A 20,958-nucleotide genomic window follows, 5' to 3' on the forward strand; every position below is an offset into this window, starting at 1 on the left:
ATTATCAAAAGATAGAACACTTTTTTTTTAAGTAATGACTCACTGTATTGTGACTTCAGTTGAATTTCTTTAAGAGAAAGTTTCTTCCTTTTCCTGTCACTGACTCATGACAGTGATTCACTTCCTAACGCTGTGATCCATCACACGTACACTGATCGCTTAGAACGTGTTATTTTAAGCTCAGTTTTTAATGGGTTCACTTCTTAGGAGTTTTGGAATAATAGCGAAAACGTATCGTTGTTTGTTATCAACTGAAAATCCTTTCTGAGCATTAATGTGCACCTGTGCATTAATGTCAGAAAACAGTATTAGTTTAGAGTAAAAAAAAAACAAGCGCTGTCAGACGTGTAATTGGTGTTTACCAAACATCACGTTTAATAATCAGGAGTGTATACTAACATACAGTTGGTGTTCAGCTTGTCAAGCTGGAAGACCTTTTTTCATTTTGACGAAAAAGAGCAGCCAGTGACAATGGTGTCTGTGTAGGGATGGCATTTTAAAGCTCACATAGAGTGGTCCTGTTGCACATATATGTTCGTTATGGAGGTCTACTTACATACATTAACTTGTTTTTATGGTCAAAAACCTCCTAGTTGCTGTGAACGAGCCGATAGAAATCCTCTTTTTGACGGTGTTCCCCAGCCGCGAGATTTGAGACTCAACTCTCACACCCAGAAGTCAGAGTCTTGTGATTGGCCAGTACCCGGAAGTACACCCGCTCTCAGAAGCGCAGCTCCCCCCTCTGGAACGGTGGATGCACTGCGCCTCATTATCAAAACATTGTTTTAACAGTGTTTAAAAATAGCTTCTTCACGACTCCCCGCCGCAGTCCCTTTTATGACTTTGACCCGGAGTCTGACCCAGAGTCAGAAACACTGACGCTCGTGAAACACCTCCACAACGGACGTTATTCTTCTTCTGCGGTTCAATGTACACAACCGGATGTGCCCGGACTAGTGCCCGGAGCAGGAGGATCTGCTGTTCCGGAGAACCCGGGAGGACATCTAACCCTAACCAGAAGGTTCAGGGCTTCTTAAACAAGGTAAGGACGTAGATACACACTAATAAACAGCGTTAATTGGAACTTCCGGTCTAGGTCCGCTTTAAAATAATGTGATATGCACAATAGTAATCATCAGTGGTAAATGGGTAAACCTTCAACAGAGGCAGCAGCAGCAGCAGCTCTGAAATCTTCTTTATTAAGAATGTCCACAGAGATTGTGAAGTCTTCAGTGACAATGGTGACTGCAGACACACACGCGTACGCGTCCGCTCCTGCAGATTTAGCACTTTATTCTCAACTCTCTCTTTCAAACGAACGTCACAAGTTTGGCATCAAGGCCTCAAAATTGCACTTGCTGTCTTTTTGTGTCACACAGGAAAACTCAACTCCTCTCTCTTTACTGATGCACTGTAACATCAGATGAAGATGCACACACGCACACACACACACACACACACACACAAACACAGCCATTGTCTTTATACAAATCCACAGTCTAAATGCTTATTGTAGAGGGGCACAGTATATTTGCTGCCTCGCATCCAGCTCAACAACTCGTCTGCTGCCATAGCAACTGCGGAGGACCGCGGAGCAGCGCCGCCTGCTTGTGCAATGGATGTCACTCGTAGCAACGACCAATCGGAAGTTGCCATCCTTTTGTGGCAGCAGTGTGAAGATGGAGGGATGGGGGTGTGGGTGGGCCTTCGACATCATGCATCTGCCAGCAATAGGACACGCGCAACGTCGGTCTCCGTCACTCCGGCCTGTGATTGGTCGAGCAGCTTCACTTTCCAATAATATAAACATGTCTGCTGTTCGGTGCTGGCTCGAGCCAAGCTTAGCCGAGCTTAGCGGGGGACTGTGCACACTTCCACATCAAACTGTATAAAAACTCTCATTATGCATCGGTGTGTGTTGTAGCGGGGTTAAATCTTCATCACTGCGTTAGAGAATATGCACATAGCTGCACGTGCACGCGCGAGGAGACGAGGACACGCTGCCGCCGCTGCTGCAAAGAAAGAGAGAGGAGACACTCTGCTGTGCTTTCATCAATATAATCACCATTCTAACTACTAGCTTTTAACATTTTGTTTTTCGGTGTTTCAGGCGAGAAGTGACAGGGATTTTAGACCCCTCCTCTGCAGGGCGGAGCGTGCATTTTCATTCCGTATTTTGTATTTTTTTTATTTCTTTATTTTTTTTCCTCCTCTCCTACCCCTGTTCCCTGCTCTGACACGTCTGCACTGAGTGAGTGGCATTGGCACACTGTCAATCGCTCACTACCGCTGCCATCAAACAACATAAAACACACACAGGCAGAGGCTGGAGCTCATAAATTTCAGCAGGGCAAGATATTTTTTTGCGCATCGCTTTTATACAGCGCTGTGTCCTAATTAATTTCTTCTCGCTGTTGCTTTTTTTTTTTTTTGTAAAACAAACAAACAAAAAAAAAAGAAGAAATCTCACAACTTTTTGTACATTTCATATTTTTATACTTACATTTGGACAGCGCACATGCAGCAGAGTGTGTATTTTTTTTTTTTTTTTTGAAACACTACCAGTTGTCGCTGGAGTCATTTCGGCACATTTATAGTTGGCAACACCTGCAAGTCTAATATTTTTTTCTTCTTCTTCTTTTCGCGTCTTTTGATTTGTTTACACCTTTCCACATTGGATATTTTTGTTGCCGCAGCTCCACCGGGAGGATTTTTGGACATTTATTGGAGAGGAAATGCGACGGGGATCCCGCAAAGAGCGCAAATAAATGAGAGATCATCAAGGAGCGTTTCTGTCTACACCACCCGTCAAATCCCAGGGAGAAGACAGATTGGCATGAGGATCCGTGCGGGATACGATGGACCGTCAATTTTGACAAAGAAGTTTTAATAAGAAGACAAAAACAACAGATTTATGCATTTTTCTACAAACACTGCCGCGCGTTTTGGCACTTTGGACCGTGCGTAAACAAGCGAGAGGACAGCGACAACTTGGACACAAGATTTACGCTGTGAAGCATCACTGCTAGTCTTTATTTAAAATAAGAATAAGACAAAAAAAAAAAAAAACATATTCGCGTGTTCTCGGCATCGCTTGAGAAGCCCACAGCCGTGCATCCCTCCAGTCTGCGGCACATGTTGTAGCCCATTTCGTATATGAGTTTTTCAATTTGTGTGGCTCAGTGCACAGACTCTTTAGCGGCGACTATGGACGATCAAGCCCGGATCATGCAGTCGATCGGCGGGGTCAGTCTGGCTGGCCACTCGGTACAAGGAGGCATGGCACTGCCGCCTCCCCATGGACACGACGGGACAGACGGAGACGGAAGAAAACAAGACATTGGGGACATTCTCCATCAAATAATGACCATAACTGATCAGAGTCTGGACGAGGCGCAAGCAAAGTTGGTTGATTTATATGTTTTATTAACTTCGCCCCCTGCGCAAAACGCTGAACGCATCATTGCTGAGTTGTGGCCCGATTTTGCTTAACTCCCCCATGTATAACAATAGACTGGAGTGGCTTTAATGATAATCTCACACCGAGGTGCATTTACTGCCTCGCAGAGCTTTAACACATGAGAAAGTTGTCACAGAGGAAACAACAGAGTTTTATTTGAGCTGCCTGTGCCAAACTGAGAGAGAGAGAGGTCATGCTGGAAAAGTTTGAGTGCACACATGACCTGCAGTGAATGTTCACACATCTGCAGAACTAAAGAAAATGAATGGAAATGCTTCATAATTTAGGCCGAATGTAATGGGGCTTGTTATTAATAAGTGGCCATTCAGGAAGTTTAAATCTTTAGTTTAAAAATACTGTATAGTAGTAAATAACTTCTGAGAGACAACATTCATAACACAGTGACAAACCAAAGTGAAATATCTTCATATTTAATGTGTGACATGCGCTTGATCAATGAACTTATTTCAGTATTTTATCTTGTCTCATACTGAAACAGGAAACATGGACTGAACTGTCACAGAATGAAACCAGCACTCTTCAGCGTTCTCTGTGAAATCAAAGAAAAGACAGGTAAGGTCTTTGTTTACAAGAAAACTACATTTTATTATTAAAGAAAAAAAAATAGTATCAGAGAGTCAGTGTAACAGCACTCAGACACTTTAACCTCCCACTGATCTGATGGCAGCCGGCATCCAGGTTACAGGGGGACCCCTGCCCAAATGAATCAATCACATTTTTAAATATGTCACGGTGCCACACAGCACTGTTGTGACAGCACAGGGAGATTTTCTATTTCTTTTTTTTTTTGTTTGCCTCCATCTGAAGATGCTCTTATTTTGATCACTACCAGTGGTGTGTGCTTGGATTTCAACAGAACTCCCAGCGTTCACCCTCTCTTCTTATCCTGGCACTGAACAGGACGGGGGGGGAAATCCCGCAGCATATGTTCTACATAACTGAGATCACACACACAATTCATGCTTTATAAACTCACAACAATTTGCACATTTTCAGCACGTGGCGGCAGCTGTGCTCTCAGTTAATAACTGACGTGCAGTCACGTGACGACTGCTTTTGTCTTTTTTTAAAAATACGAAGAACAAAACCAGCTTAAAGAAAATATTTTAAAACATTTTTTTTTTTGCATCATATGTAGTCGCTTCAACAGATTTTATGACCAGGGTTGAAAACTTAAGGCAAATATTTGAGCACACACACACACACACACACATACATGAAACACCTGAAATTACATACTAATGTTTTTATTATAGCTCAAAGAGAGATATATAGAATATTTGGTCATAAACTACATCTTTTTTAAATTACTACAAACACATAAATGATTTTTAGTGCTAACGTCTTTATTACACCTCATAGTCTGTGATTGTTCTCTTCTCAAAACCAGATGCTCTAAGTAAACAAGTGGTCGTTACTATTTATTTTTCAGTGTGTGTGTGTGTGTGTGTGTGTGTACACTTCTCAGTCAAAGAAACATGATGAATATGAAGGACATGATGGTGTGGTTTTTAGTATAATTTAGCAAACCTGACCTTTGTGCAGTTTATGAAGATATTGGTTCGGGGAAGATCATAAAGGTTTTATGAACTTCCTCCTAAACACAGTTTAGGAGCAGACAGACGGTCCACAGTCGAGCCGATCTTGTCGTGCTTTACAATGTTTGTCTGTTCGCTTCGAACGTTGAGAGTTAGAAAAAGAGAAGGTGCAGCTCAAACATGCCACGAGATGCCAGTTTTCCCAGGGCAGAATCACTGTGAGTGATTTTATTTGCAAACTTTTGATTTGTTAACATCCTGCTACTGTTGCCATCTTGCAGGCTACTGGAATCATAATTTTTTTTCCCAGTTTGTTTATTTGTGGAAATTTTTATAAAAGGCTCTGGTTTGAATTTGATTTCGATTAAATAATTCAGTAAAAAAAAAGTAAATATATAAAGACCATCAATGCATGTTTGAGAGACATGAACAGGAGAGGTAGCATACGTGTGTGTGTGTGTGTGTGTGTGTGTGTGTGTGTGTGTGTGTGTGTGTGTGTGTGTGTGTGTGTGTGTGTGTGTGTGTGTGTGTGTGTGTGTGCGCGCATGGTTAACCTGTGGTTTAGAGTCATAGCCTCTCCCTCTTAGCCATTGACAGAGCTCAGCTGGTCTGGTGGCCTTGTTGACCGCTCTGTTTTTTCAGCACACACACACACACACGCACACACACACACGCACTCACAGTGAGGCTTTCACTGGCTCCTGTAGCACCGTCCACATCGCTCCTCTCTGACCCTCTCATGTGCCTTCAGATGGCAGTGGAGCTGCTGCTCTTTCAGCAGTGAGATCCGTCCTTTGCCTGAAAATAACTTTTAATAACACATTTGAAAGCAGTGCGAGAATCACCAGTGAAATTACTGCTCACATCGTATCATATGATGGAGACTTGTTGTCTAGTGTGTGTGTGTGTGTGTGTGTGTGTGTGGATTAATAGCGAGTGTAACGTTTGGCGTCGACGCTTTAGATGTGCACACGATAATATTTAGTGATGACTGATGAAACTAAATCAAAGTGGTGAGAAGGATCTTTATTTTCACAGTTACATGTTCAGTTTGAAAGAGTGGTGCATGTTGTGAACTGAAAATCTATACTTTTCAGAGAGTCTTTTTAAACTGTTATTACAGAGCTACAGCAAATTTTGGCATTGCTAATGCCCTAGAAGTATTAATTCACTTTGATATGCTAATTAGAGAGCATTATGCAAGAAATTAAATTAAGTGGCAGCATGAAGTCATTTGCCTGTCACTAAAGTGAGTGTTTTTTTAGCAGGAGGGCTTTTTCTTGGTTTTGAATGTTGATCGGGTAAATGTGAGTTTGGGTTGTAACATTCTTCTCCTGCGAAACGGTAAAATTCCCTTTTATGTCGCTTGCTTCGAGGACCTTCGGGGACAAAGGATGCGTTCATACCCTTTTACCTGAAGAAAAGACAATGAATGCATTGAGTGAAAATTAGTTTTGCAGTCATTCCTCTGTGCTGGGTTTGTTTTATCCTGCTGACTATACTCCCTTGTCTTGCTCTCACGCTTGGAAGAGAGACTCAAAGCAGCAGCAGCAGCAGCAGCAGCGGGAGCGGCAAGAATAACAAAGGTGAAAGATTACCTCCATATGGTATTTCTGACCAGGAAAAGAGAGGTTCTGTAGCAGGACTCCTCTTTGATGTGAGGTTTAATCAATAGAAAGAGATTACAGAAAACTATTACAGGCTAAATCACAGAGTGCCACAGAGAGGCTTAGCCCTCTCCACAGCTCTCTTAGCTGCATGGCGCTTCTTTTGGCTGCATATTGACTTGTTGTTTTCCTGACCTTTGACTCATCAGGTTCAGAAACGGGGGGGTCTGGAGAGGCAGGGGAGGGAGAGAGAGAGGGAGAATCTGTGGCAGATTCATGCTGATAAATGCCCTGATCCAGTGTTTTCAAAGCACTGGATTAAGGAGGGCCTGTGTTCATCGTCGGGGGCCGGTGTCACTGTTTGGCACGCATTTGATTTTGGCTTGTGAATAGCGCTGGATGGACTTCCATGTATGTTTATCGCTTCTCCTTTGTTATTTGTAACGATCAGCTAGGAAAGACTGTGTTAACTAAATACATTTCAGGATGGGGCTGTAATTAACCACATGCAAGACTGACTAAAAGCATTACCTGGAGTAAATAGAGTTAAGACTGAGGAGGTAAACATTTCTGAAATCTACAGGGAATTTCAATGGTCCTTGAAAAAATTAATGAGCCTTCTTATTCCGAATAGATTATTGTTATAATAATAACAATAATAATAATAATAATAATTATTATTATTATTATTATTATTAATAATAATAAACTAGTACTTCTTTTATTTTCTGCAGCTAAAATACACAAAATATATTTCATTTGACTGCATTTTTCCACCTTGCTCTGTGAGCTGAAAGAGCTCCAGTAAATACATGAGAGAATAGAAGGCTATTCAGCAAGAGAGACAATTGACTTTGGCTGCTTTTTGTTTCGCAGAGCCACAGTGAAGCGGCTGCAGTGACTAGATAGTGTTGAGCCGAATGGCTTGCGCACAGCATGGGTTCCTGACTGGCTCAATGGCAGGGCCACTAGTGCTTCCTCCTCTAAAGCACGAGGGGGACCAGGCAAGACGCGGTTATTATCTAAGTGGCTCCCAAATTCCCTCCATTTCCCCATCAGCAAAGATGAAACGAAAAGAGAGCCAGACAAAGAGGAGAGAGGGAGAAAACAAAGGCTGCACATATCAGTTTCATTTGGAGGGGTAGAACTGTGCTGATAGAAGCATGTGCACCAGTTCTATCTTCTATCTGAAACATGCAGCTTCTCAAATCAGTTTTTTTTTTTTTTTGAACAATAATTCAGTGCTGTCCCTCCATCTGCACACATGAGCACCCATCTTGCACGAGTTTCCCCCTCGCGTCTCTCCCCCCTTCATCCCTCTAAGCGCTTTCTGCGGGGCTCTTGCGCGATCAACAGCTCATAATTGTTTTTTGCACATACGTTATGCAAATTAGTTTTTATGGCAACTGGCATAACAATTAGCAACCTCCAACAATATTTTAGTAGGTTAATTGCGAAATTTCTGAATTGTACATCTGAGTTGTTAATTAGGCATGACAGAGGTGGTGAAATAGTTATCTTCAGGCAGTGGCAGCCAGCAGTGGCTGCTTTGGATGCAAAGAGGAAGGATTGATTGAAATGAGTTTATAGCAGTAGGAACGTGGCTGTTGGAGACAGTTTTGTCTTTCTATGGCTTCTGCTTGTTGCTGCTTTCAATTTATAAACCCGCAGCAGGTATATGAATAAAAACGCTTCACGTGATCACCTAACGCTGAATAAAGACTATTTCTACGTACATGCATCACTGTGACGGTTCTGCTGTCAGACGTGACCTTTCACACTGACACACAGTTAAACCCGAAGCTGCGTTCAATGAAGTTAATGCCGACACAATAAAGCACTTTTATAAATTGCAAATAATACAGCAATAATTTAAGAGTGATAATGATAATGTATTGTAATGTAATTGATATAATAATATAACAATTGTTTGATACTTTACTTTTGAACCACAGTGAACTGGGGGTTGGCTTATTCTCTCAACGTGTACCTAGATTTATTTTCAGTGAATGAATAAATAGATAAATAAATAAATAAATAAAGGATTCTTCTTCCTTTAATATCATATGTCCCCTGAGTCTCCTGTGTCGTGATGTCAGCCGTGTCACTCGGTGGCTGAGTCTTCTGTATCTAACTCCACTGAGCCAGTTATTAGTGTAAAAAGGGTTACAGTGAAAGAGTGGTGCAAAGCAAGTCCTCTCTCAGTAATGACTCCGCTATTTATAGGTCTCTATTTCATTAGCTCTAGTGTTTCAGGGAAGAGTTTTCCTCTTGGGACAATAGACACCATGATGTTCATTTACTCTGTACGCATTACATGTGGACAACTAAATGACCTCTCATCTGTGAGGCCAAGAGCCCGGAAAAACAATCTTGCATCTGTCACCATAGAGTCTGACTTTTGCTTATGCAACTGTTTCTGTATTTAATCTCTTTCATATACATTTACAGTGTGTGTGTGTGTGTGTGTGTGTGTGTGTGTGTGTGTGTGTGTGTGTGTGTGTGTGTGTGTGTGTTTACTCCAGCAGGTGATGAATTTCCATGGCTAAAGTGGTGGGAGAATTAGAGGCAGACGTTGGCGAATGTAAACATTTTAAATCTCACCAGTGACGTTTCAAACACATCGAGCTGTCTGTAGCCTTGTTACTTGACAAAAACGCAGTGACACATTGTTTTTCTTTCTTTACACAATATTTTCTTTTTTTCCAAAAACAGGAAAAAAAAGAAAATATATCTCCGCTCTTTCCCTCATTTGCAAAGGCAGAAAATGAAGCCCCTCTCCCCATTGTTCCATTATGCCATTGTTCCACATGTTTTATACATTACAATGATGTATTGAAGGCAGAAATGGGAAAAAGACTGCAATGCAATGAAATTTTAATCAGCGTCTTCTGCTGCTTTAATAAGGCAAATAATTCTCATTGGCTGCTGTGTTAAGATTTCTAATATTTAATTCATAACAAACCTTGCATTATTCTGCTTTAGCCCTGAGACAAGCTCCACTCTGCTGCTGCTACCCTGAGAAGAAAAAAAAAAAAAAAGTGAAGTATCAGAAAAAAGTATCAGTCGTAGCATAATACGATCACAATGCTGGGACTGTCTGTGAAATTCAATATGTATTTAAAATCATTTTAAATGAATGTGTGGCGTTAATGACAGAGAGTGTGTGTGTGTGTGTGTGTGGTTATTCTGTCATGAGTCAGTGTGACTTGTTCTCTAAACACGCTCTATTTTCTTAAGTCCTTGAAGTTCATTTTTGTGTCTGAAGTAATGGAAAGATGGCGAGGGGCCAGCAGCGAGATGCTGGCTCACGTTACAGCCAAACGGCGGGCCCTGTTTTCCTCTTTTGGTGAAATGGCTTAATTGGTGTCAGAGCCCCAGGGATAAAGGCCTCTCGCTCTGAAACACAGCCACGCAGGCCCCTGTCTTCCCTCAAAACCAGGGAGGACCGGCCGGCGTCTGCTGGTGAATGAGGACTAAGCTGGGGCATAACAATACCAAATGATGTTTGGGGTGACAGAAATTAATATGCACTTGGTCCCAGAAAGCTATGATTAATGATCACGAGCAGGGGAATGCTGTTCCTCCTTTCCGCTCCTCTTTTGATCAGGATTGAAAAGCAAAAAAAAAAAGAAAAAGGGCTGGTTTCTCCTCTCTGTAGAAAGTGGAGGTCATCCAGAGTACATTACTGCTAGTCTTCTCCTGCTCTGTCCTCAAGCAGAAGAGCTGAGCGCTCGTAATTAATTTTGGAAAGATTCACTAACATTGTAAGCCCACTGTATTGTCTCAAAGAGACACATACCTCCACACTTTTGCAGAGATATTCCCTCACTGCTGGTCGTTGTCTCTGTAATAATTAATAGTATGAATAGCACAGTGATACATTTTTAATAACCTGTGCAGGATCACTTGGTTTACAGAGACTATTTGTAAGAACCCACTTCTACGTTTAATAATGCAGTTAATAACTGAAGTTGGAGTTTTATGTTCATTTGGAATTTTTTTATCCACACAGCTATTGATTCAGAGGCAAACGTGTGAACAAAATGGTGGTGTGTGCTGCTGCCATGATAATGATCTGTATCTGTTGTGTCCTACGAGGAGACACATGAATATTTAATTGTGTCTACTAAGAGAGATCCCCAGACCCTTCTGTTCATATCTTACTTTCTCTAATGTGTTTCCACCCTCCCAGGTACTTCCTCTTAAAGTAATGGAGAATTAAAGTGCACATTAAAATCATATAAATTGCAATGTAAGGGATTTCTAAGGACATTTGTCTGCACACAATGCGGTTGAAAATTCAAATGGCAAGTTTTGACAACGGACATTCTGCTGACACGGTGTGTTTGCCTCACGTTGGCTCCTCAAATAAGCATTTTCTCTGTCAGAGTGATTGATATGTATTAAGCATGCACTTTTTACATCACAGTGCTCTGGAAGATGGTGCAGCTGCGAGGATATGAGTTTTAAACAGTGAATGAGTTCCTCTCATATTGATCTATTTGTGTTGGCGGAGTGGCAGGTGCTATACGAAGACTGTGTCAGCTTTGATTGTTTGTGTCAGTGATCCGAGCCGACACTGAGCTCTCTTACTGTTCGTCACTGCTCGCGCTTCCTCTTTGATGAATGGCAGCGTGCTGCACGTAGCCTCAAAAAACTCGCGTTTATGCTGTCGCACAGAGCCCGTGAATCAGCAATGGTCCTAACACTTTTTTACCATTTTAAAAATATTAAAGAATGTACCTTTTAATATACAATTAGTGCTTAGATTTCTTTGACGTGCAAAAATTGTGGGACATCCCCGAAACGTCCCAAAGGTTGTTTTGGGGTTTTTAAGTACAATTATGCAAAGCGTTTTTCATCAGCTGCTGAGGGACTGGAGGTGTAATTCCTCTCCTCCAAATATGCAAGATTAGCTGTTAACCTGTGTGTATATGATGTGCATGTGCACTCGCGGGCCAGCTGGGCTTTGCAGCGAAGGTGAGGTGCACAGTGCTCGGAGCCTCTGTAAGTATGCAGAGCGTGGCAGGACTCTCGCGGGTGCTGAAGGAGAGCATGGAGTGGCAGAGTTAATTTATTTAATGACTGAGCGTCTTATATCTCCCCAGCCCTGATTAGAATCCATGCTTGATGAGGGAAGCGATACAGGGGTGTGCGCTGCCCTGGGCCCTAGCACATTCGTTCATGGTGTTCTGTGTCTATTTCCCCTTCTCTCAATCCCCGGTTTTTTGGGGAAAGAAAGAAAACAAAGAAAGAATTTTCCACTTTTATATCGCACATTGACAGAAAACGCAGCTCTGAGGCTGATTAAATATGTGTGTGCGTTTGTGTGTGTGTGTGTGTGTGTGTGTGCGTGCACTCGGTGATAAAGACAAAGTGCTGTGGAGCTCGATGAACGTGGGAAAGCCAAACAGAGTGTGTCACTTTGGCAGCACGGGCTGTCAGCATTGGGGAGCTGCACTTGTAAAAAACCATGACCTTCCTCTTTGCCAGCATGTCTGTTGCAGAGCCAAAGCGCTGCCCTGTAGATCTGGGCTGACTGTGGGAGGGAATACAAACACACAGAATGGACAGACAGTGGAAAAAAAAAAAAGAAAAAAGAACGGTAAGAGCCATAATTGTGGAGGGGTTGGTGGGGGGTTGAAGTAATGAAATACTTCTTGGAGCTATCATGACTGAGAAGGTGAGGGAGGGAAGGCGAGAGTACTGTGGCAAAGAGGGGAAAAAAAATACTCGGCTTCTAACATTTCCATGAGCCATCATCAGTAATGCCGCAGCAGCCTCGCAAACCAGAAATTATTTCTTCAGGCGTCGCTGTCAAGTGTTATTCAAATAACACCAGCCTCACATTTGAATAACAGCCGACATTTTGAATTAATTAATCAGACAAGATAGTCTGGGCCTTTTCTCATTAGTCTACAGGTCAGGCTGGGGAAGATGTATGCGCCGGTGATGATATACTTGTCTTTAATAGTGATTTATGGAGATTTTGGATTGTACTCGATTTGTCAAAGAGCCTGGTGGCAGAAAAATAGCTCTGTGCATATTTCATTACCTAATCTGTGATATGTACCACGACGCTAAAAGATACAATCCTGTTGTTTAGATGCACAGGAAGCCCTTTTAAATTCACTCTTCTTGAGTGAAGAGGTTTCACGCACACGCACATGCACGCACACGCACACATGCACTCATTTAATCTGGTTTCTTAGACCTCTCTCATTTTACTTTTCCTATGCAATTAAGTGAGGGCTGTAAATTATAACTGTGTCGTACTTTAATTATCATGGTGTAAAAATAGAGTTCCTGTCTTTGAGAGGATTTCATTAACTTACTCAATATTCCTTGTCAGCTCAAAGAATCACAGGATTGCAAGCGAGGCTCGGGTTTAATATGCTCGAACTCTGACTAGTGTGTTATTTACTAAGATGTTATTTACATTTAGATAAAAAAATACATATAGAATATTAAGTCATGTAATTTTCAGCTGCATTTAATTTAGTGCTGATAGAAGCTGGTGTGCACGATCACAGAGGTATAAATGAAAATATATTCTTTTGAAAGTCACAGCGTCAACTGCTTCATACAGTATTAAATATTAATGAACATATGCAGTTTACCAACAGTCTCCATTTTTTATCTCTCTTTTTTTTTTTTTTTTTTCACACACAGGTTTTAATTAGACATCCAGCACATGCAGTGTGCATTTGTGAATTTGTGTTTGTGTGTGCACAAGTGTCAGGGAGCTACGAGCCGTTGCCATTCCGGTGAGCAGCCCACACAAAATGCACCAACACCAGTGTGACAAAACATTCAAATAAATTGCTGTCAGGCTGCTGAAACACCAAGTGCAGCGATTTTTATCTGACATGTGGAAGACCCAGACATGCAGTCCTGACAAGTAACGCCAGAGCACCTGTGAGAGACGGGCGATAAAAATCAGGAAATGCCTGATCCTCGGCATAACAATACCTATCATTACTTGATATTATTACTCTTCTTTAAGAGAGAGTGTGAGATGGAAAGACAGAGGACACATGTTGGTCTGTTTTAAGGCAGTTAAATAACTCATCTTTGTGTAGATGCACTTGATATTTCTAGTTAAATTGAATTATGCAGACTGAAGTACTGAAATGGCTTTTACATTCATGCAGAATCATTTCAAACTGCCGTGATTTGGCTGCAGTGGCTCATTGAAAACAAAAGTCCAAGGTTAGGACATTTATTTATTCTTGTCCAGCGTCGTTGTTCATTGGTGTGCTGTTCAGAGAACACAATCAAATACGTTTTTTTAAATTTAAAACTTTACATTTGTATGTGCTGTATGCACGTGTCACTGTGATTAAAGCTGAATAATTGTTTCTGCGGTTTAAAGAGAAGTTCCACCTGCAGCATTAATCCACCTGATGACAATGATTGACTTTATTTTACTGTTCCATGTGGCACACAGGCAGAAATAAATACTGAGAGAGAGCTTGTGCTGCTTCACTTATTATCACTGAGTCTACAAAATTGACTCCGTAATTCTTAAATCCAATTGAGAAGCATTAAAAATGCTTTTTAGAAACTCACAGACAAAGGACTCACTGTGGAATGCGCCATCCATTCTCTACTGTATTGTTATTTTCTCCCTTATAGGTTACTAATGAGGAATCGGCCCTCATTATGATTTTTAGGATGAGAGAGGAAAGCTTTTAATTAATGATATGTAAATGGTTCTGAATTGATTATGTTAGAATATCAAGAGAGATGGGTAGAAGCTGTGGTGTAATATATTTTAATTAAGAATTAATTAAAAATGATGGCAATTTTATAGAGGCTCCCAGAAAATAGAAGAATTTATTCTCTGTCACAAGTAAATCAGTCCTTGATTAAATAAACAGACACATGCTGTATTAATTGAAGAGTTATATTTATACTTTGCCAGGAAGAATTATCTTGATTATTTAAAAATAAATAAATAAATAAATAAAAGAATCAGTGCGGTGTGTCGGTGGTCAACCACAAGCCGGGTTCTCTGGGGTTAACGGTGATTTATCTCATTCCTAATTCATGAGATCCTCCTGGTCTGTGTTAAGAGGATCAATAAAGCTGTGTTTCCTTTTTGAATTTGGTGTCTACTATTAGATTTGCGGCATGGAACGCAATTATAAGGAAGCCATGAATGCACGTTTTTATCACTAGTGGCAAGTGTATGTGTGCGCCCCCCAAAAGATATCAATCTGTTTATGAGCTAAAAGGATTTTGTTGTGAAAAAACATGAGTTGTGAGGAGACGTGGGCCCTAGTTAACCTTTTTAATTGCAATCTCCTTTTTTTCATTCATTCTTCAGGGCAGAGGGAAACAGAAAACGCTCGCTGCATTAAGGGGGTGCGCCACTATTAAAGGGAAAGAGGTCTTTGTTTTCTGCTAACAGTGGCATGCATGCTCTGTGCTAAACTCCGCGATCAATGGCAGAGAGGCTGCTATCACAGCACTCGTAGCAGGCGTAGCTCGGGGGAGGGGAGGTGAGGGGGGGGGTCCCTGGTGGTTCATTTTGATTGGAGCGCAGAGTTTTGTGTTGAAAGGCGAGGGAGAGACAGGCTGTTGGAAGCAAATCCCCCTGGATCAGTTAGAGCTTTGCAACAAAAACACCTTGATATTCCTGGGAACATTTGCTTTGCAAAAAAAGAATGAATTTAAATAAACGGTCAATGAGAGAAAGAAATGATCTAAAGCGTTCCTGAAGGGTTGTGTGTTCAGAGAAAGCCTGTGTATCTCAGGTTTGAATTTAATTTAACAGTAAAAATTGCTGCACAGTGAATGAGAGGCTATCAGTCTCAATTTATTTTTATTTATATTTTAAATATGTGGTGAGAAATGGTGCTAACATGTTTACAGTAAAGGCTGAGTAGCAGACACTGGCAGCGGCAAAACCTTTATGAGCTAACCAATCTGTTATGGGCAGCAGGGTGGATGTGCTGCTTGAGATGGAGGGAGTTATGGGTTATTAGTAGGAGTCCCCCCCCTCCTTACCAGGTCACATGTAAAGGCTTAGAGGTATCATGAAGCATCAAATACGCACAGACATGTCAAACGTCTGCAAGCAAACACCCACACACACACACACACACACAAATACACACATATGACGTGCAGAGGGACATGCATTCATAAAAAATCACACACGAGCACAGACGTGTGCATGCATGCATATATAGAGTGCATGTGCACCGACGGTTGGCAGAGCATCTTCTCTTTTGACACCTGCAACTAGTTGCAATACATCACTGTCAGGATCGCTTTCTCCACCTATCCACATTTGTGCGTTAGTTATCCGCGGAGGCCTTCGTCAAAAAGTTGAGCGGTCTTGACATCGGCTCCCTAGCGTGAACAGAAAAGGTGAGGTTGTGCTGGGAGGTGCCACGGCGGGTGTCATCCTCGGCTGCACCCAACAGCATCCTAATGACAACTGCAGAGAGAAATGATAGCTTAACATATAAATATTATGCCACGGTTAATTCCGCAAGTGACACGTGACGCAGAATACTCAACGCCACAGAAGTAAATATCCCGTTTTATCCTCAGTTACACAGAATACTGTATTTATGAAATTAATTCCAGGGAATGACATAATAAAAAGCCCCGGCTGAGGTTTATTTAGTTTGGGGCCTCTTGTGATTGTATGTGCTCGTGTAATTGACAGCGAGTGTGGCTGTTGAAGAGGAAGTGAGGGCACTGTGTGCATCCTGTGTGAGCTCAGTGCAGGGACAAGGAGAGTCTGCCAGTGACACTGCTAGTGGCGAACAGCTCTGGCCCACGACAGAGAGAAGGTGGGGAGTAGAGCAGGGAGTGTGTGGGGGGGTCAGCGTCTGAACTGGCTGATGGGAGCCAGAACATGAAACAATGCCGGGGGAACGTCTGGTGGGTTCGCTGCACAGAATTACAAGCGAGGGAGCAGGCCTGCTGAGGCAATTACAGCTTAATGGGGTCATTTGGAAGGCAATTGCCAGGGGTTAATGTAGTATGGAGAGATGAGGTGAGATTGAAGTGAAATTTTTGGCTAGAAAATGTGTTCAAATGAAAAGGGAGCAGGCAGACAAGTCGCACAGAGATGGGGTGGGAGGTTGATTGGGGGGAACTGGAATACAGGCTTTCACTGCCACACAGATAGACGCGAGGGCCTGGCTGCTCACTTGTGTTGGCGTCAACGCAGGCAAATGCACAGGTGCTTTACTCTCACAACTTCTTCAGCCCAGCCTGTGCACACCATTTTCACGCGTCTTCATTGCCTTAACCAGAAAGAACAGCTTCGGTGTTTGACTCTGCCTCTGTGAACCCTGCAATCTCGTCCCAGATTACCTGTGATATCATTTATTTTTTACTGAGCAAATACCAACCACCAGGGCAGAGATTATAACACACCAATGTAATGTGCAGACAGTTGTGTCAGAGAAACTACAACAGACACATTAGAGAGCGAGGATAAAAAAAAAAATAAAAAAAAACATTATGCACTGTTGCGTTAGCCAGTTCATTACCGTAATTGCCCAACATAATCCAGTGCTGGAAGGGTGCAGTGGAGCTTTGGGAAGGAGTCTTTTGCCAGGACCTCCACGCCTGGGTTTCATCTCTCTGATCCCCTGATCTCCAGTCATGTCAATGTTAAACTTAGATCAAAGCCAAACTTATTTAAGGTCAGCCATGTAAAATCCCCTGGGAGCAAGTATGTGCGCTGAAGCAGGCTGCGATATAGGAAGTAGTACAGCACGATGCCTTGCTGCTGCTGCTGCTGCTGCTGCTGCTGCTGCTGCTGCTGCTGCTGCTGCTGCTGCTGCTGCTGCTGCTGCTGCTGCCTGTGACCGCGCTGGATCACTGGAAAGGAATAGCATTATCATCAGCCCTTTCTAGTCTTCAGCATTTTTTGCACAATTATACTCAACAGTGGAACTTAAACATCATCTGTGGGTGGAGATTCCTTGAGAGTTGTTTTCTCTTTTACTCTCTCTCTCGCTCTGCATGAGCCTACTTTGTCTTTCTCTCTCTTTCTTCCTTCTCTTGTTTTTTGTCATCTCTGTGAAGTCTATGCCTCCCCGTTCCTCCCCTTCCCCTCGACACGGGGTTTTGGCCAAGAGCCGGCCACTTCACCGAGGCAGATTTTCCCAGGCTCCCCAAAGGCTATTTTACAGGATTCCCATTAGGTCTTTAGCCATTACCAATGTTCCAAATAATGTACAGAAGAATCTATTTACTTTATGTGGTAATGGATTCATTTGACATGGCCTGCTCTGTAGAAACTCAACATTTCACATGCACTTACCCCAAGTTGATTCTTAAACCTTATTCTTTATGTTTATTTCCGTGTGCTAAAGCAGCAGCTGTCTCATGTTCGACTTCAAATCCCCATCACACTGTGCTTTTCCACTACAGCGTGTTGCTCAGCGAAGATGCGGTGCAGCATTGTGTCAGTGCTGCAGGAAAAAACAAGTGTGACGCAACTCTGTTGTCATTTTAGAGTGACAAATAGACAGTGGCAGACCATCAGAAAGGGTGAGAGAGTGGAACGGTGTCGTTGACAAACTGCAGTGACCTTTGGGTGCTTTGGCCTCAGATACTGTTTTTTCCTCAGGTCAGCATCAGCGCCAACATGATGCTATACTATAGTATGATGCTGCCAACATGATGCCCCCCCACCCCCCCCCCACCAGAGATGAGCCTGTCCTGTTCTGCACTCATCAAATTTTAATCATCACAATCAATAATTAGTCGCAGGACTTTTAGTCAAACTGGATGCATTTACTTGGCATGGGGTTTCAGAGCCTGCATGTCGTTTTACAATTGAAAATACTATTAGTCAGCCATGCTAAATCATACTTAATTCTGAAACGGTCCATAAAGCAAAGCCTCTACAAAAGAGAAGCATAGCTCTTGAAACTACTGAGCCCTTCCCCTATTCCATGTCACCAAAGCATCCCATCAAAGCTCACCTCCTTCCTGTTGTAAGGTAGAAAAAAAAAAAATCAATGCCGCAATCTTTTCTTTTTGCCTCCTCCAATCCGTAATTGAAATGGAAAATCAAATGAACGGCAAGCAGATAATTGTTTTATCAATATTCCCTGCCTGCCCTACAAGGGTCAGTGCAGAATGATCATGAGTCGGGGATATGACGAGGACAAAATGTGAAATTGAACAGCTAGGAGGCAATAAATCAGCCCTGACAACTAAGAGTGACCAGCATGTAGCTGCAGCAGGCAGCTCTCCCTTCAGAATTTGTCCTAAAGCTGTCTCCACTAAATGGGGAATATTCATCTCATTATTGTTGCGCTTAATATTGCTATCAAATATTATTCTTAGAGTCCAGACGGGGGAAGTCAAGGTCACGCCTGCTATTATTGTTGTCATTGTTAGTGTGTGATATTGAAAGTATAATAGAGGGCAAAGCCATATGAGAAGAATACATTCAGTCATGTTAAAAAAGTGACTTTTGCGGCTGCTTTTACACCACTGTTACACGAGGTTCAAGCAACTGATGAAGAAATGTAAAAACGAAAACCAGCCTTTCTCATCATCATCATCATCCCTGAAACAGATAGTTTGGGATATATGATACATATTTTTTGGTTTAGCCACCAAATGAAACATACTATAATTAACTTGCATTGTCAGACATTTTGCAGATATATCTGTTACAACACATTTAATGACTCACATATAAGGAGACTTATATAAATATAGAAAAAACAACGGTCACCCAAAACATATTTAATATGTCTTTAAGGCCTGTGTATGATAACACGTTCCTTCTACATTAACAACCACTTACGATGACGGTTTATAAAGACATTCTAGTGCGTTGTTGTCAATTTTAGTATATATATATAAATGTCTACTAGTAAAATAGTTGCCTTTAAAATATTCTCTCCATCCATCCATTATCTACCACTTTATCCTCCATCGGAGGGTCACGGGGGCTGCTGTGTCAGTCCATCACAGATATTCTTTCCAAGAACTTATCAATGAATAACTATCAGTTTTAGCGCCACTGTTATTCACGTGAGCTGATTCCTGCTTCTCCACCATCACATGTCTTCAAATAAACCCATCATGTCAGTTTCCCAAGTGTTGTAAAAACTACAGATAAAACAGTTGCCAGGAAATCGACATCCTAAATCATATGACGTCCCTTTCCATCTGGCTCATCCAGTTGCAAGGCATTGACAAAAATATGAAATTGATTTGGTTGAAGGGCGTTAAAGAGCCAACAGGAGAATGTCACAAACAATGAATGGTCACAGCTTGGAGGAAAATCAATGACAGAGGTTGAATCCAGTCTGGAGGACTACTTGGCAGTGTTACACTGTTGCTGAAAAAAGAGCTGTCTTCTGGCTGTGCTCGTCCGATCAAAAGGAAAACTTGATAGGTTTAACGAAGAAATAAAAGTGACAGCGGAAATAAACACAATGTTTGTTACTGAAAGTAATTCGTATTTGTCTGCTGTACATGCAGGATTGTAATGACTCCTTGGTTATTGGGCAACTGTTGTCGCCTTGCAGTTGTGCCGTTGTATGTTTACAATTTTCCATTTTTAAGGCAAGTAAAAGCATTGTGTTAATCACTGTGGAGTCAACAGGTGAGAATAATGTTTGTATTTTAAAGATGTGATGTGAATTTCACTGTGATCACTATCCTTGGGAGGAGGAAAAAATTAATTGGCAGAGTGTCTTTCAAGTGGACAAAGTGATGAAAATCCCCCCTACTTTGTTGGGATTGCAGTTGTAAGCTTTGCACCATATGCTACTTTCCTCTTTAGCTGGGATTATGCCATCATTATTGCTGATAAAAGCTGTTTACTGCCTTGGCTCCAAATTGATGCTTGGGGCGCTCTGAAACTGGCATTCCCTCTCCAGAAGAATTCATTCCATGCCAGCTGCTCAGGATTCAACCCCCTTTGTTTAAGATTTCACAGTTTTTGTGATGTTTATTTTCTGTTTAGTTTCTGCCTCCACCCCATTCCCCCCACCCTCACACATGAGGTTCTCCTCTCCCCACATTAGCATATTTGTTTGCAACAATTTGACATTTACATTTGATTAACTTACAGCAGATTGAAAATGTCTGAGATGTACTCGTACAATTCCCTCGGTGCTGCGCGGCAAACACCGTCAAATCCAAACAAACAAATAATACGGCCTGATTTGAGGTGAGGTTTTTCACAATCCCATTTTGAAAATTGCGGTGTTGCTGTGAATTTGGAGAACTATCCTAAAGGGGCCCACTTCTCAGAATGTTACCAATCAATGGGATAATCAGTCAATGCAGATTCAGGCCGACAGCTGTGTTAAGATAACAA

The 20,958-nt window shown here is 41.9% G+C and overlaps 1 protein-coding gene across 8 annotated transcripts in view; it reads left to right on the top strand.

Moving 5' to 3' along the window:
• Window positions 1–3,156: 3,156 nt before the first annotated feature.
• Window positions 3,157–20,958, top strand: part of pbx3b (pre-B-cell leukemia homeobox 3b) — a gene marked incomplete at both ends in the record, with an annotated part of 53,393 nt that continues 35,591 nt past the window's right edge. For 5 of the 8 annotated variants that reach the window (XM_083902707.1, XM_083902706.1, XM_083902708.1 and 2 more), the window contains 2 exons: window positions 3,208–3,404; window positions 3,960–4,033. In XM_083902707.1, coding sequence (XP_083758833.1) covers window positions 3,208–3,404; window positions 3,960–4,033 — 271 coding nt within the window. Of the gene's footprint in view, window positions 3,405–3,959; window positions 4,034–20,958 lie in introns of all 8 variants that reach the window. The other 3 variants (XM_083902705.1, XM_083902709.1, XM_083902712.1) reach the window with 2 other exon arrangements.

Source organism: Microchirus variegatus, assembly GCF_963457635.1.
Source record: "Microchirus variegatus genome assembly, chromosome: 16".
Lineage (NCBI taxonomy): Eukaryota > Metazoa > Chordata > Actinopteri > Pleuronectiformes > Soleidae > Microchirus > Microchirus variegatus.